This window comes from Parasteatoda tepidariorum, chromosome 4, assembly GCF_043381705.1.
Source record: "Parasteatoda tepidariorum isolate YZ-2023 chromosome 4, CAS_Ptep_4.0, whole genome shotgun sequence".
NCBI lineage: Eukaryota > Metazoa > Arthropoda > Arachnida > Araneae > Theridiidae > Parasteatoda > Parasteatoda tepidariorum.
In genome coordinates, this window is record NC_092207.1 from 82,841,342 (window position 1) to 82,868,611 (window position 27,270).

At 29.1% G+C, this 27,270-nt stretch overlaps 1 protein-coding gene across 6 annotated transcripts in view; it reads left to right on the forward strand.

The window, feature by feature from the left end:
- LOC107441019 (MBT domain-containing protein 1) overlaps positions 1-27,270 on the forward strand; it is a 41,309-nt gene that overhangs the window by 11,557 nt on the left and 2,482 nt on the right. For 2 of the 6 annotated variants that reach the window (XM_071180127.1, XM_043039173.2), the window contains exons 2-13: positions 6,354-6,424; positions 7,930-8,059; positions 11,103-11,255; positions 12,265-12,353; positions 15,263-15,500; positions 20,345-20,424; positions 20,506-20,755; positions 23,212-23,291; positions 23,377-23,611; positions 24,349-24,396; positions 25,752-25,844; positions 26,541-26,687. In XM_071180127.1, the coding sequence (XP_071036228.1) occupies positions 6,354-6,424; positions 7,930-8,059; positions 11,103-11,255; positions 12,265-12,353; positions 15,263-15,500; positions 20,345-20,424; positions 20,506-20,755; positions 23,212-23,291; positions 23,377-23,611; positions 24,349-24,396; positions 25,752-25,844; positions 26,541-26,605 (1,532 nt within the window). In that variant the 3' untranslated portion in view covers positions 26,606-26,687. Of the gene's footprint in view, positions 1-4,275; positions 4,566-6,353; positions 6,425-7,929; positions 8,060-11,102; positions 11,256-12,264; positions 12,354-15,262; positions 15,501-20,344; positions 20,425-20,505; positions 20,756-23,211; positions 23,292-23,376; positions 23,612-24,348; positions 24,397-25,751; positions 25,845-26,540; positions 26,688-27,270 lie in introns of those variants that run through there. The other 4 variants (XM_043039175.2, XM_043039172.2, XM_071180126.1 and 1 more) reach the window with 3 other exon arrangements.

The window sequence follows — 27,270 nt, forward strand, 5'->3', positions numbered from 1 at the left end:
TTTAAATTTTTTAAGTATGAATTTCGAATTGAAAGTTGGCAACAATTCATTAGCGCTCCAATTTAGGTTTCTGTTTGGTGTACTTAAGCATGTTTATGTAAACATTAACAAATATTNTCGCCGTTCTTGTCTTTCAAGTTCTTCTCGCCTAATTCTCTCCTCCGTTATACGAGTCAAACACATCTTTACATCCTCAACCTCATAATGTTTACTAGTTTGAATTATTTTTTTAATTTCACAAACATTTGCTTGAGGTGGAACAGATTCACCTAATTCGTCGGCCAATTCTATCAAATCCACTTTTTTCGCTTTATTAAGAAAAGCCATAATTTACAACTGATAAAAAACTAAATATACAATAACTGACTACCTTAAATCAACTACTCTTACTATATCCCACCGCTGCCACCAGAAAATTCTGTTGTGTCACAACAACCAGAAATAAGACGTGAGTTGTACCAAACAATTTATTTAAACATTCACACGAAAAATCACAAAATATTACCCAAACGAAATATCTCTTCTCAGAAAAAAACTCTCTTTTTTAACAACAAAAAAAAGGAACATCACTTCTCGTGTGTGTCTCTCAAGCAACATTATTTTAGCATTACTTCTCGAGGAATTGATGCTTTTAGCTCAGTTGTCACTCTGTTACGTTACAATGTTTTTAAATTTATTAGTTGGGTGGCAAGTTTAACAGATCAGCATGTCATACTGATTATGAACATCTTATTTTTTGTTTTAATTATTTTTGAAATCGAAAACAATGAATGTCCTTATTTAATCAGTAAGTAATAATTAAATTTTTCTTCTTTTTTTAGTTAACTTTCGTATTATTATCTCCTTCTCCTTGCTCTTTAAATACATTACTATGAGTAAAATGTACCTTTTGTAATTGTGCATTTAATTTATTTTCATCAATTCAATGCTATTTTGATATTTGATTAAAGATATTAAAATTTTACTGGGGGTGTATCTGTATTGTTTTGTATCTTTGTCTTTTTGTTTATTTGTTATTTCCTTTCCTTCACCCAGATGGCAATACTTTTATACTAGTAACTGAAGGAAAAAATATATACTTTTACATAATATTTTGTTATTTTTTTTTAGGTTTTTGTAATAAAAATGTTGAAATTAGTCTTTTTTTTTAAGGATTTTGAAACTAAATGCTTTTTTTTTAAATTTTAAGTATTATATGTTTTTGAGCATCTAACTTCTTTTTCAGAACAATTTTGATAAATGCTATTTCTTGAAAGACATTTAAGTTTAAAAATAAAAAAATTATGCTTTATTTGATTAAAATATAGTGGCATATAAAAAAATTCGAGTGTTTTTTTTTTTTTTTTTTTTTTTTTTTAATTTTGTGTAAAAATATTTTTATTTCAATTGTAATAATTTTTGTATAAAACTAATTTACACTGTCAAAATTTTTTATTTGTTTATTTTGTAAATGCCACTCACTATGACAAACAATACCACCGATGCCATTAGTACATATGTTCTCCAATATTTTTCAATTGTACAATTAAAATTTAGTAGTGCAGTGCTCATGTCTGAATGTTCAGCAGTCATAGGGCGTGGAATCACAAGGAGAACAGTCGAGTGAATCGGCTATGCCGATACGGAAGAGGATTTTCATGAAGATTTCATGAAGGATTGCCCAGGTTTTATCCTTAGATACCTTTACGTTTTTCAAGTTCTACTTAAATGTCACATTGGTTAATAGTCTCAATGAATGAAAGGTCGACAGTTCTTTAGGTCTTTGGACTACCAAGGCTCCTTTTTAGAGAAGTGGCATTGCTGTAGGAGATTTTTCACTAGTATGAGTGCACCATGTGGAGGCGTGCTGCGTTGCAACCCTCTCTCTCTCTCTGTAAAAATATTAATTCATCATATCATTAAATTTTAAAATAAAACTTTTGTGTTCAATTTTTAGCTGTGAATATATTGAATTTTGCATATCTGTATTGCTAATTGAAAAATTGCTATAATTTAAAATAGAAATTTTTATGTTTAAAAAAAAATTGAAATACAATTTTAATTTTGTAAAGGAGTTTCAGATGTATTCGTTCAATTTTTTTTCTATACTTACTTTTTTAAGTAAAAGTTATAATGTTTATGGAATTTGTCCAACAAGTCAATTTACTACTTGTTGATAATTGCCAAAATTTCTAAAGATTTGGAAATTCTAAAGAAAATTAAGATATACCTATTAAAATTCCTTTCTTACATGCAAGTATCGAATTTCTATTTCTTGCCTAGTTTTTGGGTATTAGCAATGTTCATTATTTCAAAGAATTATGTAACATTTCCATACTTTTTAAAATTTATATATTTAAGTTACAATTTACATATTTTAAATTTAAAACTTAATATATTTTAAATTAGAAACTTTATATTTTGTCCCAACATTTATTCGTGAAATTTAAGATTGCCTTGAATTTTTGATTTCCTTGAAATGCACTTTAAAATCGTTACTCTTTTTTTGTTTTGGGCTTGTATTTTTACTTATACTTTTTACTCCATACTTTTTAAAATTAAATCTTTTTGCTCATTCTTTTTGCTAAAATCCGAAAGGGTTAAAGACAACATATACAACAATGCATATGCCGTTATGCTTATTTTTATAATAAGCACAATAGTTATGCTTAATATAAAAATATTATAATTATAAACTGCTTATATTTATAATATTTCCGATTTTCGTGCTAATAATACCGTTTATAAATACATTTGTTAAATTGCTATCGCGCCTGTGAGAGTGAAACTCAATCCTAGCTACAGAAATTCGGCAATTTTCTGATTTACTGTAGCTCCGTTTCTCTGATGACAATGCTAATTTCAATCATTTTCAGATCGCTTCAGAAAAAAAAAAAGAATTTATCGCTAATAGAACTTCGAACTACTTTTCCAACAATTAAAATGATCTGTATCAAGCCGCTTGTGATCTGTATCTGAGATTATACGAATTCTAACTGTCTCTTGACCAAGAGAAACAGAATCAAAAGGAAATTATCCTCAACCAAAATATCTGACAGCTCCTAACATAATATATTGCTATTAGGTTCTGACTTATAAACAGTCACTCTATGCGAGGAGGAAAACCAATAAAAGGATTTATTCCAAATTTATGTTTGTATGTTAAGCTTTGCAAATATTACCCATTTGAAAGTTTTTATTTTATTTTGTTGTTTCCAAAATATATTTTATTTTGTTTTAATAACTTTTCCTCCTATTATGGTATTTGATTTGTTACTCACATTTTCCGTCCCGCAGTGGACTGATCGTTAAGACACGGTTCCCAGCAGATCACCGAAGTCAAGCATCACTGGCTGAGGTCAGTGTGCGGGTGTGTTACCACTTAGATCAGCCTGCGTAGGGACCGAGGGTGTGTGGTATTGATCCTCGTTAAACTGTTCTACCGTAAAGTGCTCGACTTCGCATGCTGGTCGTCGGGCTACCAAAGCGGGGGTGCCATCCCCTCTACAGAGGATCAAAATTGTGATGGTACGTCTTCGGTTCATCCTTAGAGATGTTTCCCAGACCGTCGCCAATAGCCCATTGTGCAGCTCTAGTGCAACGTAAATGAGCACCAACTACTCACATTTTCCAATTTCTATTAAAGTGTTTATTTCAGCAAAGGTGGCAGCTCTGAAATATAATTTGCTTTCAAATTTTTTGCCAAATATATTTTTAACAATTATTTTATGCAATATAAACTGCATATACGTTTATATATTTTTTTCTTCTTGGCGAATTTGAGTTAACTGTTAAATTTATATATCTATTTTAACGGCATTTTTATTTTTTACTCCATATCAGCAAGTTTGTTTTCTGCTTTTTTTTCTTTCACCTCAAACTCATTTTCAATAGCATTTTTATTTTTTAGTTATATAGACACATTATAAAGAATAGTTTTTATCTTAGGATAGTTATTTTTTATTTTGAAATATCACTACGTAAAGAAATGTGTCCGGAAGAAAATCTATACATTTTCTCAGAATTTTTTTTGTTTTATTTTATTTTATAATTCTATTATTGTGTTTATATATATATACAATCTTTGATATTCAGTACGAATGAATATAATACTAATGAAATAAAAAATTGCAAAATAAGAATTTATTGAAACAAGCAATAAACTTTTGCAAATATACCCAAATGCAGTTCTTGAGCGCCATCTATAAAAATGAAATTGAAACTGCAAACCGCGATGGCGAACTTTTAAATTTTTTAAGTTTGAATTTCAAAGTTTAAGTTGGCAACGATTAATTTGCGCTCCAATTTAGGTTTCTGTTTGGTGTACTTAAGCATGTTTATGTAAACATTATCAAATATTTTTTTTTATTGTCTTTATATAATTAATCACTTCCTCGTTTTAGTCATCTCTATATTGTGAGATATCTAAGACGTGTACAATTTTTACATTTCTGTTTGTTATTCGTTTTTAAGAAAGAAAATTCTTTTAACGGAAATTTTAAAGACGTATGTTTAAATTGTTTATTTACTATTGTCCTCAGAAAAAGAATTACTTATGATCGAGCAGCAACGTATAAAGTGTCCGGGTATGATTTAATTTATAAGTTTTCTGCTTGGTAGAATTGACTATATACTGTTTTTTTTATAGTTTCTAGCATTTTACTTGTGGGTGTCATTTTCTCTGTTTGAACATCTGTTGCACACAAGTTCCCTATTTTGCTTATCAATGGATTTTACAATTTACGATCGTCATTGATCTAGAGAAACTTTACAATGTGTATAAAATATTTAATTATGTTACTTTTTATTTAAGTTATTCAACTTTTTTATAAGTAAAAGGAAAGTGTTTGACGTTTAGAATTCCGCTGCAAAAAATTTTTTCTACCAATTTTTGGTAACAACTTAGCAGTGGCTCCAAGGAAACCATTAATAAAAACAAAAATAAAAAATTAGAGGTTTTTTTTTTCGCCATTACCAGCAATTGAACTTCTGTGTTGCAATTGTTATGATAAGTATTTAATACTGAAATTTTCCTTGTTTATCTCTCTTATCTACATTTATAGCAACATTTTTAAAGAAATAAATCTTTACATATATTTTATACATAAATTAGTTGTCATTATTGAAAAGCAATTAAAACTTAGCTGTATTATTAATCTGGGGGTAAGTGAAAAAAAAACAGTAATAAAAATGTTAAAGAATATAAATATATATATATTACAATACCTGAAAATATTTAAAATAAATAGTAAACTGACTAACACAGCTATTAAAAAAATGTAGTTGTAAACTGGCAAAAAAAAAAGAGAAATAATATCTTAATTCTTAAAACAAAACTGTAATGCTAAAAATTAAAAGTAATATTTTCTGGGGGGGTGGGGAGAATTATCCATTGTACAATAAAAAAAGATGTCTATCAGAAATGCTTTTAAAATATTGCACTATCACACAGACACCTATAAAAGAAAAGAGATTGTATACTAAAGCAAAACAGAAAAAAAATAAAAATAGATCTTAATTTTTGAAAGAAAATTTTGAAGTTCCCAGTTACTGTATTTTCAAGAACAGTTAAAGTTTTCTAAATACTGTACCCACATTCACACAATAGAGAACAACACACCGAGAGAAACATCCATGCCCTGAGCGGGATTCTGACCCACAGCCGCTGGCTTCTCACTGAGGTATGCTAACCAGTCAACCATCTGGCCAGCACGATAAATAATATAAATCATAATTATTATAGTATGTAATACAAGCATAATGCATGATTTGCATAAAATTTTTTTTTTTATTTAAATCTTATCTAGTAAGTAATCTTGATAATCATCTATCTTTAATAAAATGTCCTTAATGGCAAAAAAGAAAGGCCCCAAGTTTTTGGCAGTTCTTCTCTGATTTTGACACTTTCGACTGGTTTCTTATTTGCCATGTCAAAAACCAGTATTTGACATGAAAAATACAACCTGTAAGGTAATAATAGGTTAACATATGAATTATTAAATAAGCTTTTAAATTGGATAAAATTATAAAAATTCGGAAACAGCGATCACTTCCAGTAAGTTATTTTTCGAATTATAAGAGCAACAAAAAACTAGATTATCCGGTAACACTATCTTTCTTGTGTTAATTTGTCCTGTTATAATTTGTTTGAATTTATCAGCAATTAAAAGAATGATGTCATATGGAAACTCTTTAAACTAGGTACTTTGTTCAAAAAGACTACAGTTAAATTATTACTTTTTATATTTTTAATGTTTTATTTCCCCAAAGTATTTTCTGCTGTTTGTTTAAAATAATATCCTCTTTGTGAAATACTGATCATGACCTTTATTACTGAATCTATAGATGTGTTTTTTTTATTTATTTTGCTATAGGTTCTTTTAACTGGAGACCATTGATAAGAAAACCAGAATTTTCTGCAGCTCCTGTTTCATGTTTCAAACATGTAACGTATTAATTATTTCCTTTTCTCAAAACAATAAATCAGAATCTTTAAATTTATGTATTTTTGTATAGAGTTACGTTTTTATCAGCTTTTATTTAATTGGTAGTCATTTTTAATATATCATTATTTAGTGTTGTCTTACATATATATTAAAACTACTCATTAATTCATTAGCGTCTTAAATATCATTTAAAAACAAATTAGAAACTCTTGCATATATTAATGCTTGATAAGTGATTTAAATTAAATATAGTTATTTTTATCATTTCATACGAATCGATCTAAAGTAAATATATTTTATGTCTAATAATTTTTTTCACTATGACTTATGGGGTTTACTGTGAAGTAATGACATCAACAACAGAAGAATTCGTTTCATCAGAAGAACTTCACATACGCCAAACTTGAATGGCTAAAAACTGTATGGCTTGAAACTTTCTTTTTTTAATGTGTACCTCCTAAGTCTTTAAACAATTTTGTCTGACCGTTGCCTTCTTTTGTACAAAAGCTGTTGTTTTGTTTTGACGGGGGGAAAGTAATAGTGTAATACAGCTTCGTGAAAATGGACATTAAACTTTGAAAAATCGCTACTGAAGCTTATCTGTTATAACAAAGCGTGTATGGCAATGAATGTTAATCATGTGCATGAATTTGTAAGTGGTTAAAGTGTTTTCAAGATGACCTTGATGATTCCCGGGTCACACTTACATGTCAAATACAAATGAAAATATTGAGAGAAGTAGGCTATCTAATATGGCTCACTCTTCAAACAACTGCCAGATTGCTCCTTAAGGTCAAACTATTATTCATTACTAGCTTGAGGTCCTTACTAAGCTCCGGAAAATATTATGAAAAGTTATGTTTTCAAGATGGCCTTGATGATTCATACCCAGATCATACTTCCATATCAAACACGCATGAAAATATTTAGAAAAGTAGGCTATCTAATATGGCTCACTCTTCAAACAACTGCTAGATTGCTCCTTAAGGTCAAACTATTATTCAGCATTACTAGCTTGAGGTCCTTACTAAGCTCTGGAAAAAAAATCGAAAAAGAACAAGTCAGGGTTTTTCTTTTTTGAGAACACACTTCTTATAAATAAAGCATCCCAGTGTTAAAATTTTCACCTTATTCCTCTGATCTTGTACCATATGACAGTTATATGATCAAAATGCTGATAGATACAATGTAAGTTTTATCAAATCTACATTAAAAAGAACACTATTTGTGACTATTGAGGCTGTTACTGAAAACAACTTCAAGCATGACTTGGTTTTATTCTATGGTAAATTCACACCGGACATTGTAAGGGGTGGAGAAAGGGTGTGTATTGATGGTGGTTATAACTAAAAATGCATGAATTCAAATAATGTTTAGTAGCAATAGTCTCATTTCTTAATAGCCACACCTTGTAATCTTGAAAATAGATATTTTATTATTGACCTAAAATTGTAATTGATTGCATCGATTCTGTTATGTTGCTAAAATCATTAATTCATTTCAGGTTGCTCTTTCCAATTGTTGGGATCGGATAGTCGCTGGAGTAATGGTGGAAGTTAGAAGCCCTGACTGCAAAACTTGCTGCACGACTACACCTTGCTCTTATTGGATAGCATCAGTTGTTAAAGTGTCTGGTATTGTATTTTTCCATTAATTCAATTTATTAAAAGAATATTTTATGTTATTTGTAAGGTTTTTAAATGTTTTTATTGTAAGTCTTTAATTATTTATTTATTTTTGTAAAGCGTTTTTTTTGTGTAAACTAACTTTTCTTTTTATTATTAATTTTAATCTACCTTTTTAATGTCTAATGATTAATGCTTTGTGCACGGCTGTGTCTTATAACCTAATTTACTCATGTCACTTGTAAGGTTGGTGAATGTATGTATTGTTTATATTAAAAGGTGAAGGCTTAAATATTAGTATTTTAAAACTTTAATCAAGAAAAAATTGTTTCACAGTATTTTTAAAAGGAAGTCTAATTTGGTCTACAAAGCCTAAATAAATTTGAGTAACTGCTGTTGTTCTAATAACATGGTGCTTAGCTTTTGTAAAAAGTGCTTAAAGGTGTTTATTTTTGATTTTCGTTTTTTAAAAGCTCTTAAAGGTGCTTTTTTCATTGGNTTTTTGATTTTCGTTTTTTAAAAGCTCTTAACGGTGCTTTTTTCATTGGGTGTTTTTAAAAAGTGCTTAATTTTTCTTTTTCGAAAAAGAAAAATTTTTTTTCTACCATGTTGATTTTCGCCACCTATTATGCAACAACGTGATTTTCACATTGTTCTATTCAATGTTTTCACAATCCATTTCGGTGTACTGTCGGTCCGTAGCATTTAAAAGCGCTGCTCATTTTTTTGATGAAATGCTTGGTAGTCCGCATGTGTGTCAACTGAGCTGAGTTCGGTGAATTGCATTCTCGTGTGCAACTCTGCTGCATTTTGCAAGATATTCTCAATTTTAGGCTTCATTTTCCTCTGCCTGATATCGAATCGAAAAAGCTCTTTATCTTTTTATAATAGCTAATATAATTAAGAAAAGAGTTCTTTGTCAGAATTTGGTTATTTTATTATGATCATATAAAGTTTTTGAAAATTATTTTGCATTTTGTTAATGTTTATAGTGCTTAAAAATATTTTTTGAGCGCTTAAAAAGTACTTATAAGGTGCTTATTTTTTGTTGAAAGATTTGGCTACACATCCTGAATAAGATTCAAATTTTTTTTGAGTACTTTTTTTTTTAACAATGGTTTTTTAGTTTCTGAATAAATTATGAAAAATGTTTGTTTTGCAGTATTCTATAATAGTATTTTTGAGGAAGCTGACCAACAAAGGAAGTAAAAATTAATTTAACTCAATTTTATATTATTTTTTATTCTTTCCTTAGAAAATATTTATAATGTGATAATGTATCATAATTAATGTTTCATTTGATAAATTAAACAAATTATATTTTCTAAAATAATTCAATATAGTCAGCTACAATTTTTTCTTATCTTTGCAGACTTGTTAAACTCATTATATTTCATTTTGTTTAAGAAAGACCTACTAACATAAGTTTTCATCTTTGATCTCTATTTATTTTTTATAATTTTGTCTTAACCGTTTAAATGCCAATGTTTCAAAAATTAAACATGGGTTTTGAGTTTGAATTTAAAGATCAATTAAAGTTTGAATAATATTAGTTTTCCTGTATTTAAAATTTAAATTAAAGTATTTTTTGCAGTAAGTTCAGTCCAGCTTCCATAATTATTTGAATTTTTATGATTTTTAGAAATTTATATTTAATTATTTTTATAATTAGTGAATTTTTACCCTGCTTGTAATAAATTTACCTAATACCCAATTTTTATAATACAACTACAATACTTTACAAGCTTTTAAAGGAATAATATAACCTTCTAATTGACATAAAATTCAAAATTTTATTTTATAATTTTAAAGCAAAAATCTTAGTTTAATTTCATCCAAGTGTGCATTTCATTCATTTGGTATTATGGTACTTATTCAAGATAAATAATGATGTTATGGAAAAGGGAAAACGAGCTGATTTAGGTTCAACTTGTTTTGACAAGAATTTGCACGTGATTGATAACAGATTGATGGTGACATAATATTTAGAATATAATTTAAGATATACACTCTTTCATTCTTAGTATTTTTCTCTTTTGTGGAAATTCTAACTATTGGAAAAAAAATTCTTTCTACTAAGAGGCCAGTTTCAGGTAGCTGCTATACATTTTTGTGTTATTTGACACTGATAAAGTTAAAAGTGAAGTTCAAAAAGGGTGTTTCAATGTATTTCTAACAAGGGTATCCCATAGATTCTTGATAATAATTTTTCCCATCTGATATTTGTGATATTTTTTACTTAATTCATAAATTTATTACCCTGTGAGTTACAGAAAAGTATGTCCTTTTTTTTTTATTTATCTCATTTACAAATTTTTTTTGCTCTTTGCACCATGTCTAAAGAATGCATAATAATGATAAACCAAACAATGGTCTTATTAGAAACATTTTCTGATTCAGATTTGGAAGATCTAGATATTTGTCAAATTGACCATGATGTGCTAAGAAATTTAATTGATAGGGAAAACATAGATGAAAACAACTCAGAACTTGTTAGGCCATTCTCTGCCTGTAAAATATTGCTTTCAAATGTTATATTAGAGAAAATGCAATGGAAAGTAAAATCCTAGAGTCATGTGCAAATTAAAAAAGTAAAAGCCTATTTATATAGTCAAATAAGAACAGACTATTTGATGAGTCAACAGATTTGAAAAAGTGAGATACAATTTTGAAAAAATTTCATGAATGCATAAATCTTGTTGTATTTTAGATAGAATAACTTTAAAATATATAAAATGACTTTTCAATATATAATCATTTTATGCTTTAAAAAAGGTTTAACTATTAATAGGTTTTACAAAATAATATTTTGCATTTTCATGGACTTCTAAGTGTATAGTATTTTGTTCTGACAGAAGTACTGAAAAACAGATGAAACGATCTTGACAAATCGCCAGTTAAAAAAATTTTTCACTTAATTTTTTTATTTTATTGTCTAAGTAGCGATTTTAACAAATTTGAAATTGTTTGATTTACCCCTTCTTAATTAGACTTGTAAATGGTGGAAAGTTTAATTCATATATAGCATTAAAAAAAACTTTTTTCAATTTAGGCTATTGGGGCCTGTTACGCTATGTAGGTGCAGAGGACTTTACTGTAAGATACAACCACTTACGTGATAAATGGGTTAACCTATGTACGCATCCTCATATTCATCCCATTGGCTGGTGTGCAAAACACAGAAAACCTCTTGTGCCCCCAAAAAGTAAGTAATAAGTTTTTAAATGAAATATAACTAATTTAATTTCAATCTTCTTCAGTCTTTTTTAATCGAGTGCTGATTGAAAGGTTCATGCCTGTTGCTTTTCTAATTTTACTAATTCATATTGTTAGCGGTCGTTTAATGGCAGAAAATTGCCAGTGCAAGATAAGCTATATGGCTAGCTCGTGACAATTTTAATTCTATCTATGATCCCTATAGCAGAATGTGCTTAAAACTGTGGCATACATCTCAGAACTATATCTGTTTGAAACAAAATCATTTATATCCACTTCCCTGCAGCAGAGCAATTAGTGCCCAAGTCGTGATAACTCTTTATGCTATTGAGGTTTTGTTATGTAGGCATATTTACACAGTTTGTTATTTAACTGATAAGTGTTCCTTTCTTTTTTCTTTTTTTTTCTAGCAAAATGAAATTTTTATTGTGTTTCCAACTAGGGAGATATGTTTAATTTTAATAATACTGAATATTTGTTGTTGAACTGCTTGTTTCAGAACATTGTATATAGTTCTACTACTGAGTCTAACCTTTTCTTCTATACTTGCTTTTGATAGTAAATATCTTTCTATTCTTTGTTTGTGTTGTCTTTACATATCTCGGTGAATAAGTCAACTTTTGAAACCCCCCAAATTTTCCAAAACTCAGGGGGTTGACTTATACACAGATAGTAAAATTGGACATTTGTTGATCATGATCTATTGAAGTAAATTGAAATGAATAACTCTGTGTCAAGTTACCCCTTTCAAAACCTATTTTTAATATATTTACATTTTTGCCTTTTCTCTCATAATATTTTTTTTGCAGATAAAGATTTCTTAGAACTTTAATTACATTAGGAAAAAAATTAAGATTAAGAAAATTTGAGATAATTTATTCAAAAGTCTTTCAAAAAATGTAACCCAATGAATTTAAAAAATTTCATAAAGTTACCAAGTTAAAGATTTCTAAACATCATATGTATCTGATAACTTAAATTTCATTAATTCATTTTAGGTCTTGAAAACTTAGTTGACTCTTGGTCAAGTTACTTGTTAAAGAAAATGGTGGGTGCCAAAACAATACCTTCTGATTTCGCTTTTAAGGTAAGTAAAATTCAAAAGGTTCTATCTCTTATATTATGTAATTTTTACTTTCTTTGATTCATTTTTTATCATTCTTTTTATCATTATTTTTTATTCTTTTTGTTTAAAATAAAAATTAGCCTGGTAAATTCTGTGAAAATATACTAAGAGGTAAGCACAAAGGAAATTGAAAGTGTTATATTTGAAAATTTGTCATAATATTTTTTTTTAATTCATAAAACTTTTTTTAAATAATTCTTTCTTTTAATATATGATTTATGTGATGATTATGATTTATCTTATATCATTATTTGATGATATTTTTTCTTAATATTTGATGATATTTTTTCTTAATATTTGACATTATGAATAAAAAAAGAAATCAATGTTTTTGGAAGAAATATTTCAAGGTATATCAGGGTGCGTAGTGTTTGTAAAAAGTACTTAAAGGTGCTTTTTGGGAGATTTCGTTTTTAAAAGCTTTTAAAGGTGCTTTTTTCATCTGGCGTTTTTAAAAAGTGCTTTTTTTTCACAAATAATTTTTTTTTTCCTTCAGTGATATCTGGCGGATCCCCTGCATTTCATGAAAAATGGGGTGTTTGCTACGTAATCATTCACACACATTATACCCACGTTATGACTTGCGCATGCGCGCACACTCGAAATTGAAACTCGAGTGCTCCAATTCGGATAGAGTCAGATCCTTATTAATTGTTTTTCTTTTTTATTTATAATTTTATTCTTGTTTATTTTATTTTACTTCTTACACTTTTTTGATGTATGGGGTAAGGGTACTTTTGTTCTAAGTCAAGTTGAATTCATTCGGTGATGTGGGAAAGTACTGATTGTTTCGATTTACGTCCGTTTCTTTTTGAGTTGTTTTTTTAATGCTAAAACTGTTCATAAAAAGTTTTTGTTTTTCAATTCGCGATCGCAACACTCGNTCAAAGGTGGAACTTAAAAACACAGTTTATTTTATTTGTTTGTAAGGGAGAGCCAGAGAGATACTTTATAAGCTTATGTTCATGATTAATATAAATTTTTTATCAGTAAATAGTTGTTATAATCATAAACTCCAAAAAAAAAAAGAAAAAAAAAAGACATTTGTAAATTTTAATTACTTCTCCCGGTCATCATATTTATGTGTAAAATTTTAAATATATTTTAAGTAAATTAAGAAATATTGAGAAAAAGAAAAAAAAAATTGTTTAAGTTTTTTTCTAATTTTTCAATTCAAACTTTTTTTTTTTACTCAAGAAATTTTCCGGAATTTTGACTTGGGCTCACAATCACCCCTGATTCTGTAAAAATATACTAAGAGGTAAGCAAAAAGGAAATTGAAAGTGTTATATTTTAAAATTTGTCATAATAATTTTTTTTTTAAATCAAGAAACTTTTTTTAAATAATTGTTTCCTTTAATATATGATTTATGTGATGATTATGATTTATCTTACATCATTATTCGATGATATTTTTTCTTAATATTTGACATTATGAATAAAAAAAAGAAATCGAAGTTTTTGAAAGAAATATTTCAAGGTATATATAAAATATGATCTTAATTTTCACTGAAATTTACTTCATTACCTGCAAAAGTCATGGAATTTTTTTTTTCTTTTGAAATTCAGTGGAAACCCTGATTTATTATTGTTTCACTAATAAGTTTTCTAGTCCCCTAATAAATAAGGCCATTGTAGATATATTATACAATAACATAAATAGGCATGAAATACTTACTGAAATCCATAATTTTTCATGTTTTATCATATGCCTCTGCTACTTATTTGTGTATGATTTTTCAAATTTTTGTTGTATTTTTAAAAATGTTTAAAAATAACCACATTGTCAAAAATTTTATTTCATAAACTTAATATATTATGTAAGCATAATAAGTTTATAAGTAAGTACTGGTTCATAGGTTACTAATTAATAAGTTTACTGCTTTTAAAATAATTACCTCAACTATTTTTCAAATGTATTCTTATATTTTTTTCTCTCGTTGGCAATCTCATGCCTAGCATTTTGCACAAGCATAAAAATAAATTTTGATTAGGTTTTACCAATTGTGCTAGCAAGAATTTGCAGATGTCTTTTCCAAAACAGTCCATTGTTTGTGTTTGTTTGATTGTGTGAAGTGTTTTTTTTTAAATGTTTTATAATTTATTGAATTGCAGTTAAGTATAAAAAAAATTAATAGTCTAATATTTTTCAATGTGAATGCCATTTTACAAATATTCCAATTATTTTTAGATTTAATGTCTAGAAATTTAATGCAATTTTTTCCTCCGACAAGCATGTAAGTTGCGTGCACATATATTTTCTTAAAGATGCAATGATGAGGTGTTATTATGACAAAATAATTAATATTTGTATTAAAATTGATTGCTCTTTAATATAACAGGGTTCATAGTGTTTTTAAAAAGTGCTTAAAGGTGCATATTTTTGATTTTCATTTTTTAAAAGCCCTTAAAAGTGCTTATTTCATTGGGTGTTTTTAAAAGTGCTTAATTTATCCTTTACCTTGTTGATTTTCGCCACATATTATACAAAAAGACACTGTTCATATTGTTCTATTCGACATTTTCGCAATTAATTCAATCCCAATCTATTTCTGCGTACCGTCGGTCCTTAGCATATGAAAACGCCATTCGTTTTATGATTCAAAATTTCATGGTTTTTGACAATGGTCAAAAACTATGCCAAAAGTTTTTTTTTTTTTTGACCTGATGGTTAAATTTGTGTAAAACCGTCAATTGTCAAAAACTTGCCAACCCTGCCTAATTATATTTTTTTATAAGTGCTTTAAAATATTTTTGAGTGCTTGAAAAGTGCTTAAAAGGTACTTATTTTTTGTTGAAAAATTTGGCTACGCAGTGTTTCCCACGTAAAATTATAAAAATAATTTTTCCCTCTTTTTTTTTACATTTAGATTGAAGAAAACATGCATAATACTCTTAAAAAAGGAATGAAGTTGGAAGTTGTTGATAAAAATTTGATATCTGCTGTTAGGTCTGCTGAAGTGACCGAAGTAGTGGGTGGAAGATTACATGTTAAATATACAGAAAGTGATAATCTTGATGAAGGATTTTGGTGCCATGAACGATCTCCTTTAATACATCCTGTTGGCTGGGCCCAAATCATTGGTCATGACTTGAAAGCTCGACCAGGTCAGTAATTGTTTCCTTCATTTGGCATTTTTGGTAAAATTCTTTGATTAAAAAATAGTACTTTATTCTAATACTATAAAACTGGAAAAAATAGCTAATTACGGTAATCTATCCTTAAATTGTAAATAAATTATTTTTTCTTGAGTTATCTCTACTCTCTAATGAATAATATTACTGAATTATTATAAAGTTTTATGTAAAACAAATATAAATAAATAATTATTACAAATTGAATATTTAAGTTGAAGAAAAATTTTAGGAATCTAGTCTTTGGAACCAAATTTAAATGCACTGCTCAAAACAATGAGTAGATATTGAGGTTGTGGGTTGATCTTGCACCTGGAAAATTGTTTGAATGATTGATACATTATTGACAGTCATAGTAGGCTATATAAGATAAGAATGACATTTGTTTGGCAGGAAAAAAAATTTGTTTTATTGAGCAGAGTACAAAAGGAAAAAAACACAATTTGTGCATCTGAGGAAAACAAATAAAAAAAAGTTTTTTCTTATAAAAGAAAATCGTTTTTAGTAGGGGTATGGTTTCCCCGGACTGTCAGCAACATTGAACACCTTAGAGGCATCGAGTCAATGAGGGGCTTAGGTATTCTGTCCCACTCTTCCAGAAGAGCTCTTTCCAGTTCTTAGAGAGTTTTTGGGTGTGGTAGGCTTCGAGCAATTCGTCTTCCTAGAATGTCCCAAACATGCTCGATTGAGACCATGTCTGGAGAACACACTGGCCAATCCATTCGTATGATTCTGTCCTTCGAAAGGAAATCATTCACCAAGTTAGCACGATGTGGCCTGCTATTGTCATCCATTAGCATGAAGTCATCTCCAATTGCTGCAGCGTAAGGGACTACAATAGGTCTCAGGATCTCATCCCTATTTCAACGAGCGGTCAGAGCTCCATTTCAAATGGTGTGGACATTGGTGCATCCATCAATGGCTATGCCAGCACAGACCATTACTCCCCCACAGCCAAATATTACACTTTCATGAAGAATGCAGGATTGTTTCTAGTGGGTTCTTTCTATCAGGATGAACAGGAAAACGGGACTCATCAGAGAAAAGAATATTACGCTATTTATTTCTCCTGCTGTTAATATTCTCTGTTGGCCCACTCCCTGCGGACGTGATGGTGCCTTGCTGTTAACATGACACACACCATTGGTCGTCGAGCATACAGCATTCGTGAAGGTGTTTCGGACAGTTTTAGTCACAGCTGTGGTGTCAGTAGCCAAACGATGGTGTTGTTGAAGATGAGTGGCATTCATATTTCGGTGTCTTCATTAATAACGTTGGCATTAAATAACAATCTTCTTTGGGCATTGTTGCATGTTTAGGATCTTGGCCTGTTCTTCGGCATGCATTTCCTGTCTCAAAAAATGGTTTCAGTTCCTGGAAATCACACTTTGTGAAACTCCAATGGCTTCTATTACTTTGGCTTGTGTTGGGCCCCCCTCTAACCAGAACAACTTTTTAAGCTTCTGATTCGGTTAAATGACTTCTTTGAAACATCACACTCATCAAAACAACACACTTACTGAATGCCGATCATTCTTTTCTGCTTTGCCTTAAGTTTAAAACCAGATCAAATTTGCTGCCTCTAAAGCGTTAATTTCGACGTCAAACTCTAAATTTGCATACTGCAAAGATTGAAAAATTTGCATTTGTGACTATCTTCTTCCTTTTATGAAGAAAAAAAAAATGCTCGTACCGTTATTTTATGCAAGACTTACAATATCTTTTAATTGTTTTGAGCAGTGTATAATAATAAAAGCAATATTAATTTTGAAATCTTTTAATTAAGGATAACTATTAATGTCTATGTAACAATCTGTTTACCATCAAAAAATTAATTATTCTACAGCAATCATGGTAATTGGAGAGCAGAGTTCTTTTATATAAACAATTTAATATAATGTGTGAGCTTCTAAGCTGAAATTTTATGTTTTATTTTATTTATTTATTGTAATGCAAATTACTATTCTGTTNAAATGGGGAAATTTAACATTAGTTTAATATAAAATGATTTGGTTCCATTAAATTTTATTCGTATAAGCGGGTTATTCGATTATCCAAGGGGCGATTAAGTGGGGACGACTGTACTTCATTCTAATACTATAAAACTGGAAAAAATACCTAATTACAGTAATCTATCCTTAAATGGTAAATAAATTATTTTACCTTGAGTTATATCTACTCTCTAATGAATAATATTACTGAATTATTATAAAGTTTTATGCAAAACATATATAAATAATTATTACAAATTGAATTTTTAAATTACAGTAGGGAACCGATTATCCAGAAAGATCGGGACCATCGCTATTCCGGATAACTGATTTTTCCGGTTTTCTGAATCGCTACAAAAAGCCGTTTTTTTTATTGTTAAACCCAACTAAAAAGAAAAAACATTAGGAAATAATCTTAAAAAGAAGAAAAAACGATGAAGTAATACAGTAATGATTATTTCTAAAATGATGGTATGGTAAACATTTTTCAAAAAAGAAAGAAAAATCCTAAAATCTTATGAGGAAAATTTTTTTTTTTTTAAATGGCGGGAAAATGTACCGAATTTCGTTCTGGTTTTTTGGTTTTCCGGTTTTCTGATTTCCGGATAACGGGTTCTGTACTGTATTACAAATTGAATATTTAAGTTGAAAAAAGTTTTTAGGAATAAGTTTAGTCTTTGGAACCATATCTAAATACACTGCTCAAAACAATTAATATATATTGAGATTGTGGGTTGATCTTTCACCTGGAGAATTGTTTGAATGATTGATACATTATCGACAGACATAGTTGGCTATATAAGATAAGAATGACAATTGTTTGGCTGGAAAAAAATGTATTTTATTGAGCATTTTAGTACAAAAGGGGAAAAAACACAATTTGTGCATGTGGGGAAAGGAAATAAAAAAAAAGTTTTTTCTTGAAGGAAAATCATTTTTAGTAGGGGTATGGTTTCCCCGAACTGTCAGCAATGTTGAACACCTTTGAGGCATCGAGTCAATGAGGTTATTAATGAGGGGCTAAGGTATTCTGTCCCACTCCTCGAGAAGAGCTCTTTCCAGTTCTTCGAGAGTTTTTGGGTGTGGTAAGCTTCCAGCAATTCGTCTTCCTAGAATGTCCCAAACATGCTCGATTGAGACCATGTCTGGAGAGCACACTGGCCAATCCATTCGTATGATTCCGTCCTTCAAAAGGAAATCATTCACCAAGTTAGCACGATGTGGCCTGCTATTGTCATCCATTAACATGAAGTCATCTCCAATTGATGCAGCATAAGGGACTACAATAGGTCTCAGGATCGCATCCCTATGTCAACAACCGGTTAGAGCTCCATTTCGAATGGTGTCGACATTAGTGCACCCATCAATGGCAATGCCAGCATAGACCATTTCTCCCCCACTGGAAAATATTACACATTCATGAAGAATGCAGGATTGTTTCTAGTGTCACATTTCCCTCCAGATGAAAATGCACTGATTGTCAGGATGAACAGAAAAACAGGACTCGTCAGAGAAAAGAATATTGCGCTATTTATTTCTCCTGCTGTTAATATTCTCTGTTGGCCCACTCCCTGCAGACGTGACGGTGCCTTGCTGTTAACATGCCACACGCCATTGGTTGTCGAGCATACAGCATTCGTGAAGGTGTTTCGGACAGTTTTTGTCACAGCTGTGGTGCCAGTAGCCGAATGAAGGTGTTGTTGAAGAAGAGTGGCATTCATATTTCGGTGTCTTCATTAATAACGTTGGCATTAAATAACGATCTTCATTGGGCATTGTTGCACGTTTAGGCCCTTGGCCTGTTCTTCGGCATGCATTTTCTGTCTCAAAAAACGGTTTCAGTTCCTGGAAATCGCACTTTGTGAAACTCCAATGGCTTCTATTACTTTGACTTGTGTTAGGCCCCCCTCTAACCAGAACAACTCTTCAAGCTTCTGATTCGGTTAAATGACTTCTTTGAAACATCACACTCATCAAAACAACGCTCTTACTGAATGTCGATCATTCTTTTCTACTTTGCCTTACCTTAAGTTTAAAGCCAGATTAAATTTGCTGCCTCTAAAGCGCTATTTTTGACGTCAAACTCTAAATTTGCATACTGCAAAGATTGAAAAATTTGCATTTGTGACTATCTTCTTCCTTTTATGCAAAAAAAAAAATAATAAAATGCTCATACCATTATTTTATGCAAGGCTTACAATGTCTATTAATTGTTTTGAGCAGTGTATAATAATAAAAGCATTATTAATTTTGAAATCTTTTAAATAAGGATAACTATTAATGTCTATGTAACAATCTGTTGACCATCAAAAAATTTATTATTCTACAGCAATCATGGTAATTGGAGAGCAGAGTTCTTTTATATAAACAATTTAATACAGTACAGAACCCGTTATCCGGAAATCGGAAAACCAAAAAACCGGAACAAAATTCGATACATTTTCCCACCACTTTAAAAAAAAAAAATTTTTTTTCCTCATTAGATTTTAGGATTTTTTTTTCTTTTTTTAAAGATGTTTACCTTACCATCATTTTGGAAATAATTATTAGTGTATTACTTCATTGTTTTTTCTGCTTTTTAAGATTATTTCCAATTTTTTTTCTTAGTTGGGTTTAACAATAAAAAAATGGCTTTTCGTAGCGATTCAGAAAACCGGAAAAATAAGTTGTCCGGAATAGCGATGGTCCCGATCATTCCGAATAATCGGTTCCCTACTCTATAATGTGTGAGCTTCTAAGCTGAAATTTTATGTTTTATTTTATTTATTTATTGTAATGCAAATTACTATTCTGTTATTATTATTTAGATTTCATATTTATTTTCAGAATATGCCCGAAAATCACTAAAGAAAACCTTGTATCGCACTTTTAAACCTGACGATGCTACCTGGGATATGTTTCTCCCGGTAATATAAATTCTTAATGTGCATATTCACATTGTACATTGTGTCCGGACATTGTTTAATTGCCTTCTTTAATTCTATTAGGTGTACAATCCATCCAAAAAGTTATACTTCAAAAAGGGAATGAAATTAGAAGCCATTGATCCATTAAATCTTTCTACCATTTGTGTGGCAACAGTTACTAAAGTTTTGAGGAACAACTATTTGATGATTGGTATTGATGGAATGATGGCTGCTAATGGATCTGACTGTTTTTGTTATCATGCATCTTCACCTAGTATTTTTCCTGTTGGATTCTGTGAGTCGAATGAAATAGAACTTACTCCTCCAAGAGGTAAATTGTTCTAGAAAAAACATTTATTTCAAAATGGAAACGCTTATTTTGATTTAAATAATTTAAGAAGAAATTTTTTTGTTTTGTCCTATTGATAGTGAATTCTGGGTTGAATGACCATCTTAAATGTAAAGGTTGAGAGTATTATGAAAAAATCTTGATAATGATTATTATTTATGTATATAAAAAAAAGCATTTTGAAAGTCATAGTAATGATACTTAAGAATATTTATTAGATCATTCTATGGTATAAATATTTTAAAAGGGAAAGTAATAATACTTAATTTAATAGATTGTTCATTGGTCCCAATAAAAATCAGTAACTAGTCTATTAATGTTGTGGCTTATCTTGCAAATGCCTGACGAAGTCAGACAGGGTCCATCAGACCGTTGACCCTAAGGAAATCGAGAACCAGAAGGGGGATGAATATATGTCCTCTCTGAAAAGTCACAAACAGTCTAGAATGTGTTTGGGAGAAACCTGCTCAGTTTGACATTTGGAACAGACCTCGTAGGTTCTCCTGCCTTAAAAAACAAGAGAATTTTTGTGTGACTGCTTACTAATCTGTCTTGCTAAATTGCTTATAACCTCCTGATTGTGTTCCTGCTTTGTCGGGGCGGTGAAGCTTGCTTGTACCAATGACCTGGAGGGCTATGCCAGCGGTAACTTGCTACCGTTTGGGTCTCCCAAGTCAGACATGCCGAAGGGTAGGTGCCAGATAAAAAAGAACACCAACATGAGCCAAGACAGACTTCTACCAATATGGTGCTCGGATCCCGGGATCTACAGAAGCTGCATCTCATTTCCTCCTTATGACTTTGTTGATTATTGTATTATAAATCTAGGAGGGGCTACAAAATGCATGAACTGAGTGCATTGCATCCCTACCAATAGTCCAGTAGTTTCACACCCTCTAATTTTCTCTGTTTTGCATTGCTTTAGCTCCTTTTTGTTAAATTTAATGCTTAACGTCATATTTCTTAAATCTACTGTGTGAATTTAAAATGAGTCTCACCCTGTTGGTTTAAGAGAAACATGTTGTGAGTGCGAGAAACTGTGTAAACCTCAGTTCAATGCTATTAAAAGCAGGAGAATTCATGTGGAGAGCGGTTAATTAGTGAAGGTGAAAAATTTAAGCTAGTTAGCTTATAAGAAAATATATTTTAACCTTTTTGATTCGGCACTAAGCATATTTATTCCTTTTAGTCTTTCTTCTGTTACACCTATTCTACTGACGGTAAGCAAAAGGTTGAACAAAATATGAAAAAAATATATATATATCTAAGGAATCAACAAAGACATATAAACATATGTATGATGTATGAGTTTTTGCTGTTTTTTATAATGTTAAAGATAATTCAGTTGAGTACTGTACTTCAAGTTAAGAGTTATAAATTTTGGTATAAGAATAAACTCTTTTATAACAGTAAATGAAAAACTTATCCAGAACTTAGAAATTTAACTACTTAATTGAATAAACACATCGTAATTGTATCTATTCCTTTTTAATATGATACTCTACAATGTTGATGCTGATAAAGCAAAACAATTATTACTGGCAAAAAAAGTAGTTGCATACCTCCCAAAGATGCTGTACTGTAATGCTGACATTCAACCCTGCAAAGTCTATTAAGCAGGAAATAGAAGGAATGTTCCCTTCTTTGTTGTAGGTATAGGGCCAATTTAGTAGCCGCTTTCTTAACTGTAACCATGTTTTAACAAAATTTTAAACCTATTAACATTAATAATGTAAGGGATTTGTAATAATCTATTAATATTGTAAGGCATTATTTTAATAATGTAAGGTATACTTTTAAAGCATTTTTCAAAATATAGTTAACATTACAAGGTTCATTTCTAAAATAAAGAAAAGTTTTCAGAAACAAGTGTGAACTAGTATAGTGTTTCTCAGAATATTATCAAATATTCATAAAAATTCCATATGAATTAAAAAAATTATTATTAATAAGATGCATTTTTGGCGAAAAAAGTGGCGATTGGTGGGCAACTAGCAGCTTATTTTTTAATTGCCAATTGTTATATTTTGCCCATTTCCTCTATAAAATAGTCATTTTTTAAAAGTGACCTTAAAGGAATAAGCATTGAGAAAGAGAAAGTAATTAGTAAAGAATTGAAATTATGTTAGTCAGAAACTTAATAACAAATATTAGAGTTGATTGTAATATTCATACCATTGGCTTGTCATATAAAAACACATGCTGTAGGAATACAAACTATGACCACAATTTAAGATTCCCAAGTATTCTCTATTGTTTTTTTTTTCTTTTTTCAAAATATTTATTACCTGTAAATATTTATTTATAATTAAAATGTACAAGGAAAACATTTTTGTGTTCTAAATCATATTATTAAAGAATCAAAAATTCTTGTAAGTTCTCCAATTTTTAAAATATTGGTGTACTTTTTTTTTTGTATTATTTTTAATTTTATTTAGGGTACAAAGGAGAATTTATATGGTCTGAGTATTTGAAGAAAACTAAATCAGATGCTGCTCCAGTAGAACTCTTTCATAGAGTATGTTAAGTTAATTCCCTTTAAATGTTGCTTTGTTTAATATCATTTCCTTTAATTTCTTATGTGTACTAATGTATATTAACAGCCTTTGCCTAATCATGGTTTCAAAGCTGGAATGTATTTGGAAGCTGTTGATCTCATGGAACCTCGATTGATATGTGTTGCTTATGTGACACAGGTTGTAGGCCGTCTTCTAAGGGTTCATTTTGAAGGTTGGGAAGATGACTATGACCAATGGTGTGACTGTGAGAGCCCAGACTTGTTTCCCATTGGTTGGTGTGAAATTTTAAACTACAAGCTTGAACCCCCTCGGACGGATGGTAAGTTGATTTGTGGATTATTCTGTAAAAAAGTTGCTCGAGTATTAAAAAAAAATATTCCTTCTCTAATTTGGGAATAAAATTTTTCTAATTTTTAAAATTTATTTGTAAAAATGAGTTTTGTGAAAAATACAACAATAATTTATTCAATGTAATTCAATTTCTAAAGATTTAATATTGTAAAAACGAGTCAAATTTTTGACTAACTTACTAGAAGAAAGTCAGGAATTAAAAATATATCATTATTAAAACATTTACTTGTATAAAATTTTATGAATGATTTTATTAGAATTCATTTTATGCAGACAAAAACTATTTTAGTTTCACTAACTTGCTGGATATATATTCATAATTTAAATAGCAATTCTCCATTTATTTATCCATAAATACATTTTAAAGAGCATCATTATTGATCATCTTGTTTGTTTTTATTTTCATTTCTTATTTTTTTTACCCAAAACAAAAAAAAATTGAATTAAATGTTATTGTTGTCAGCATGAACTGTGTAGCTTCATATAGAATGTATACTATGTTTATTATCTTTAATTCTAAACATATGAAAATCTTTAAATGTTACCGACATATTGATTGAAATAAATAAAATAATTATGTGAATATGTTTAAACTTAATATGTTGTACTCTTAAAATTAAATAGGTGATATTTAAATTACTTAAATGAACTACTTAAAATATTACATTATACTGACCATTTCTCCATTCCACAAATTTCTTCTAGGTACTGAAGAAAAAAAGAAAAAGAAGAAGAAAACTTTGACAAAAAAGAGTAAGTACATTTCAATGTTTAAATAAGCATATCTATTTATTTCTAAAATAAAGTATAAAGTTTTTTTGAAACATGTATATATTTCAAAAAGAAAAAAAATCATGTGTTGTTTTGTCACATTATATCATCCTTAAAAAAATACAATACATACATAAATTTCTGCATTTTTTTTCCTTCCAAAAATAGAAAGAACATAATCCTTCGCTGCATGTTTGCCAGGACTTTAATTAAAAATTTTCTTCGTTTTGCATATTTCAGAAAATTTCTTAAAATTGTGCAAGTTCTTCACCAAAATGGATTTTTTTATTCAGATTATTTCTCGTACGAGAATTTTAATAAGTAATATACTACTAAGTGAGCCTCTTTCATACTAATAAGTTTCAAACTGCTTTAAATTTTTACTGAAGCTTGTTAATCATTTCAAGAATATTAATTTTTGTTAATGTCTTTCGATCAATTCCAAAATATTTTTTCAAGATTAATTTATGATTTCCAAAAAGTGACACCTTAAAAATAGAGAAAATAAAAAAAATTTATGTGAAATCTAATTAATATCTATTGCAAATAAAAAATATTTCAGGCATATCAAATTTGTGATTCATTGATATTTATAAGATTTTGTGTAATATTTTTCTATGTACAGATTAAAAAATTCATTATATGGGGAATATTTTATGCAGGGTGTCCCTTAAATATTAGTGCAAACTTTAAAGGAAGGTTGGGATTCTAAGGATTGAGAATTAGTCAACAACCAATATCCAGAAATGTTGAGGTATGCTGCTAGAGGTGCTTCCCTGTGGGGGACTTTCTGTTCGTGTGCCTGTGCATTCATTTATCTAAATTAAATTAAGTTTATGTTTCCTAATTGTCAAGAAATTGCATTCAAATAATCTCTGAAACAGCTGTTTCATATCAAATCATTAAATAAGGATATCATTTAATGATTTGATTAATATTGTAATTTAATCATAAACCATCAAGTTAGTTGCCAATATAATTATTGGCATTAAAAATCAAAAAGATAATAGTATTTCGATAGTAGTCAATCCCTTGTCAAAAAAACAAAAAAAAAAAAAAAAAACACTGGAAANAAAAAAAAAAAAAAAAAAAAAAAAAAAAAAAAAAAAAAAAAAACACTGGTAATTGTTTGTTTTTTTTGGTGTTCCAAGTCCGATTTCATTGGTCTCAGGACCGAGGGGCAGCTGTTTGTTTCCAACCCTGTGTTGCCAATAATCAATACTGTTCTTAGCTTCTGCCGCATAAAAGTTCATCATTATTGTTTTGCTAGATACTTGATACCTTTTCTGTATTTTTCTCCGTAGTGAATTTCATAATTTTTTCTTCATCTATTGTAGAGAGGAGAAAATTTCGATCTAAAAAAAGTGCTGATGACTCTCCGCCTATGCCTAAGTTAAAACAGCTTGAAACTCCTCCTGAAATTGTAAAAAGTAAGTTTTTATATGGTCAAAAATAATATCCTACAATGACCCAACTGTTTGAAATAGCATTTACACTACACCAAACATACATTGGTATAAAATCGATGAAATTTTTTCAAGCATTGACATAAGCATAAAGAAAAGCAATTTAATGCTCTTTCATTACTCTTTATTTTAAGTTAATTTTGTTTATGTTAAATTCTCTATTGTTGAAAGTTAATTTTTTTTTCTTATACGTTTTACAACTTAGATAATTATAGCTGTTTGCAATTTCAAATTAATAATGAAATGTATATTTATATGGAGGAGAAAATTTTATACAAAAAAAAAATTTATGAACTATTTATTCTAAACTTTGTTCTTCAAAAATGTACACAAAGCAAGACAAATGTAACTTATTAAAAGAGTGAACAAAGAAAGTTTGGATTGTGTACAATCCAAATATAAAAAATAAAAAAGCTACTGGAGTTCGAAAACTGTGATGATTGCCAGAAGGGGGCAGAGTCTTCTAATGGTCTTTTAAAATAAAAAATGTGTATAAAAATAAAGCATAAAATTATGTATGACTGTTAAAGTTATCTATGTCAATTATTTGAATTTTTTTTATAGTGTTCTAAAGGAAAATTAATTTTTCAATGTGTATTATTTAAATAAAATACATATTTTTTCAATAACTTATGTTTTTTTTTTTAAACCTTTATTAAGGACCTTCAAGAAGTGCAAGACCCTTAATTAATCTGGAAGAATATACTTCAGAATCTGATGAGTAGTTTGTAGCTGCCAAGGTTGAAAAGGTAACATTTAAATATTTTTTGACATCTTTCTTCTTAATTCTTTGAGTTACAATACTCGTTTTCTTCATATTTTCATCTTAAACATTTTAGTGAAAATTTTTACTCTTTCATGGACATTTATTAAGGTAAAGTGTTAAATGCCCTAAATTCCACATAGATCGAAACTTGAAAATTTTTTAATCTAAAAATATTTTATTTCTAATATGTTTATTTAAAACAGAATTTCAAAACATGGGCGAAGCTTACTTATATTTTTGTGAAAAAAAACATACAACTATAAACTACACTGGTTTGTTTGTTACCCTGTTCAATAGAACATTTAAAATAGGTTAGACACAATTGTTCCAAATGAAATATGATACAAGATGTGACTCTAAAAGAACTTAAATATCTTTTGTTTTCTTTCATAAATATCAATATATTGTTAATCAAAGCAGTGCTACAAATTATTTTAGAAACAGTTTTGTGGTTTTCTGTTAGTTGAGACTAAGGGGAGGAACTGTCTCAAATTGGTTNTATATATATATATATATATATATCTTGGATTTCCTCTTTTTTACTTTCTGACTACTCTCATCCCTGTAGTACAAACTTTAAAGGAAGGTAGGGATTTTAAGGATTGAGAATTAGTCAACAACTAA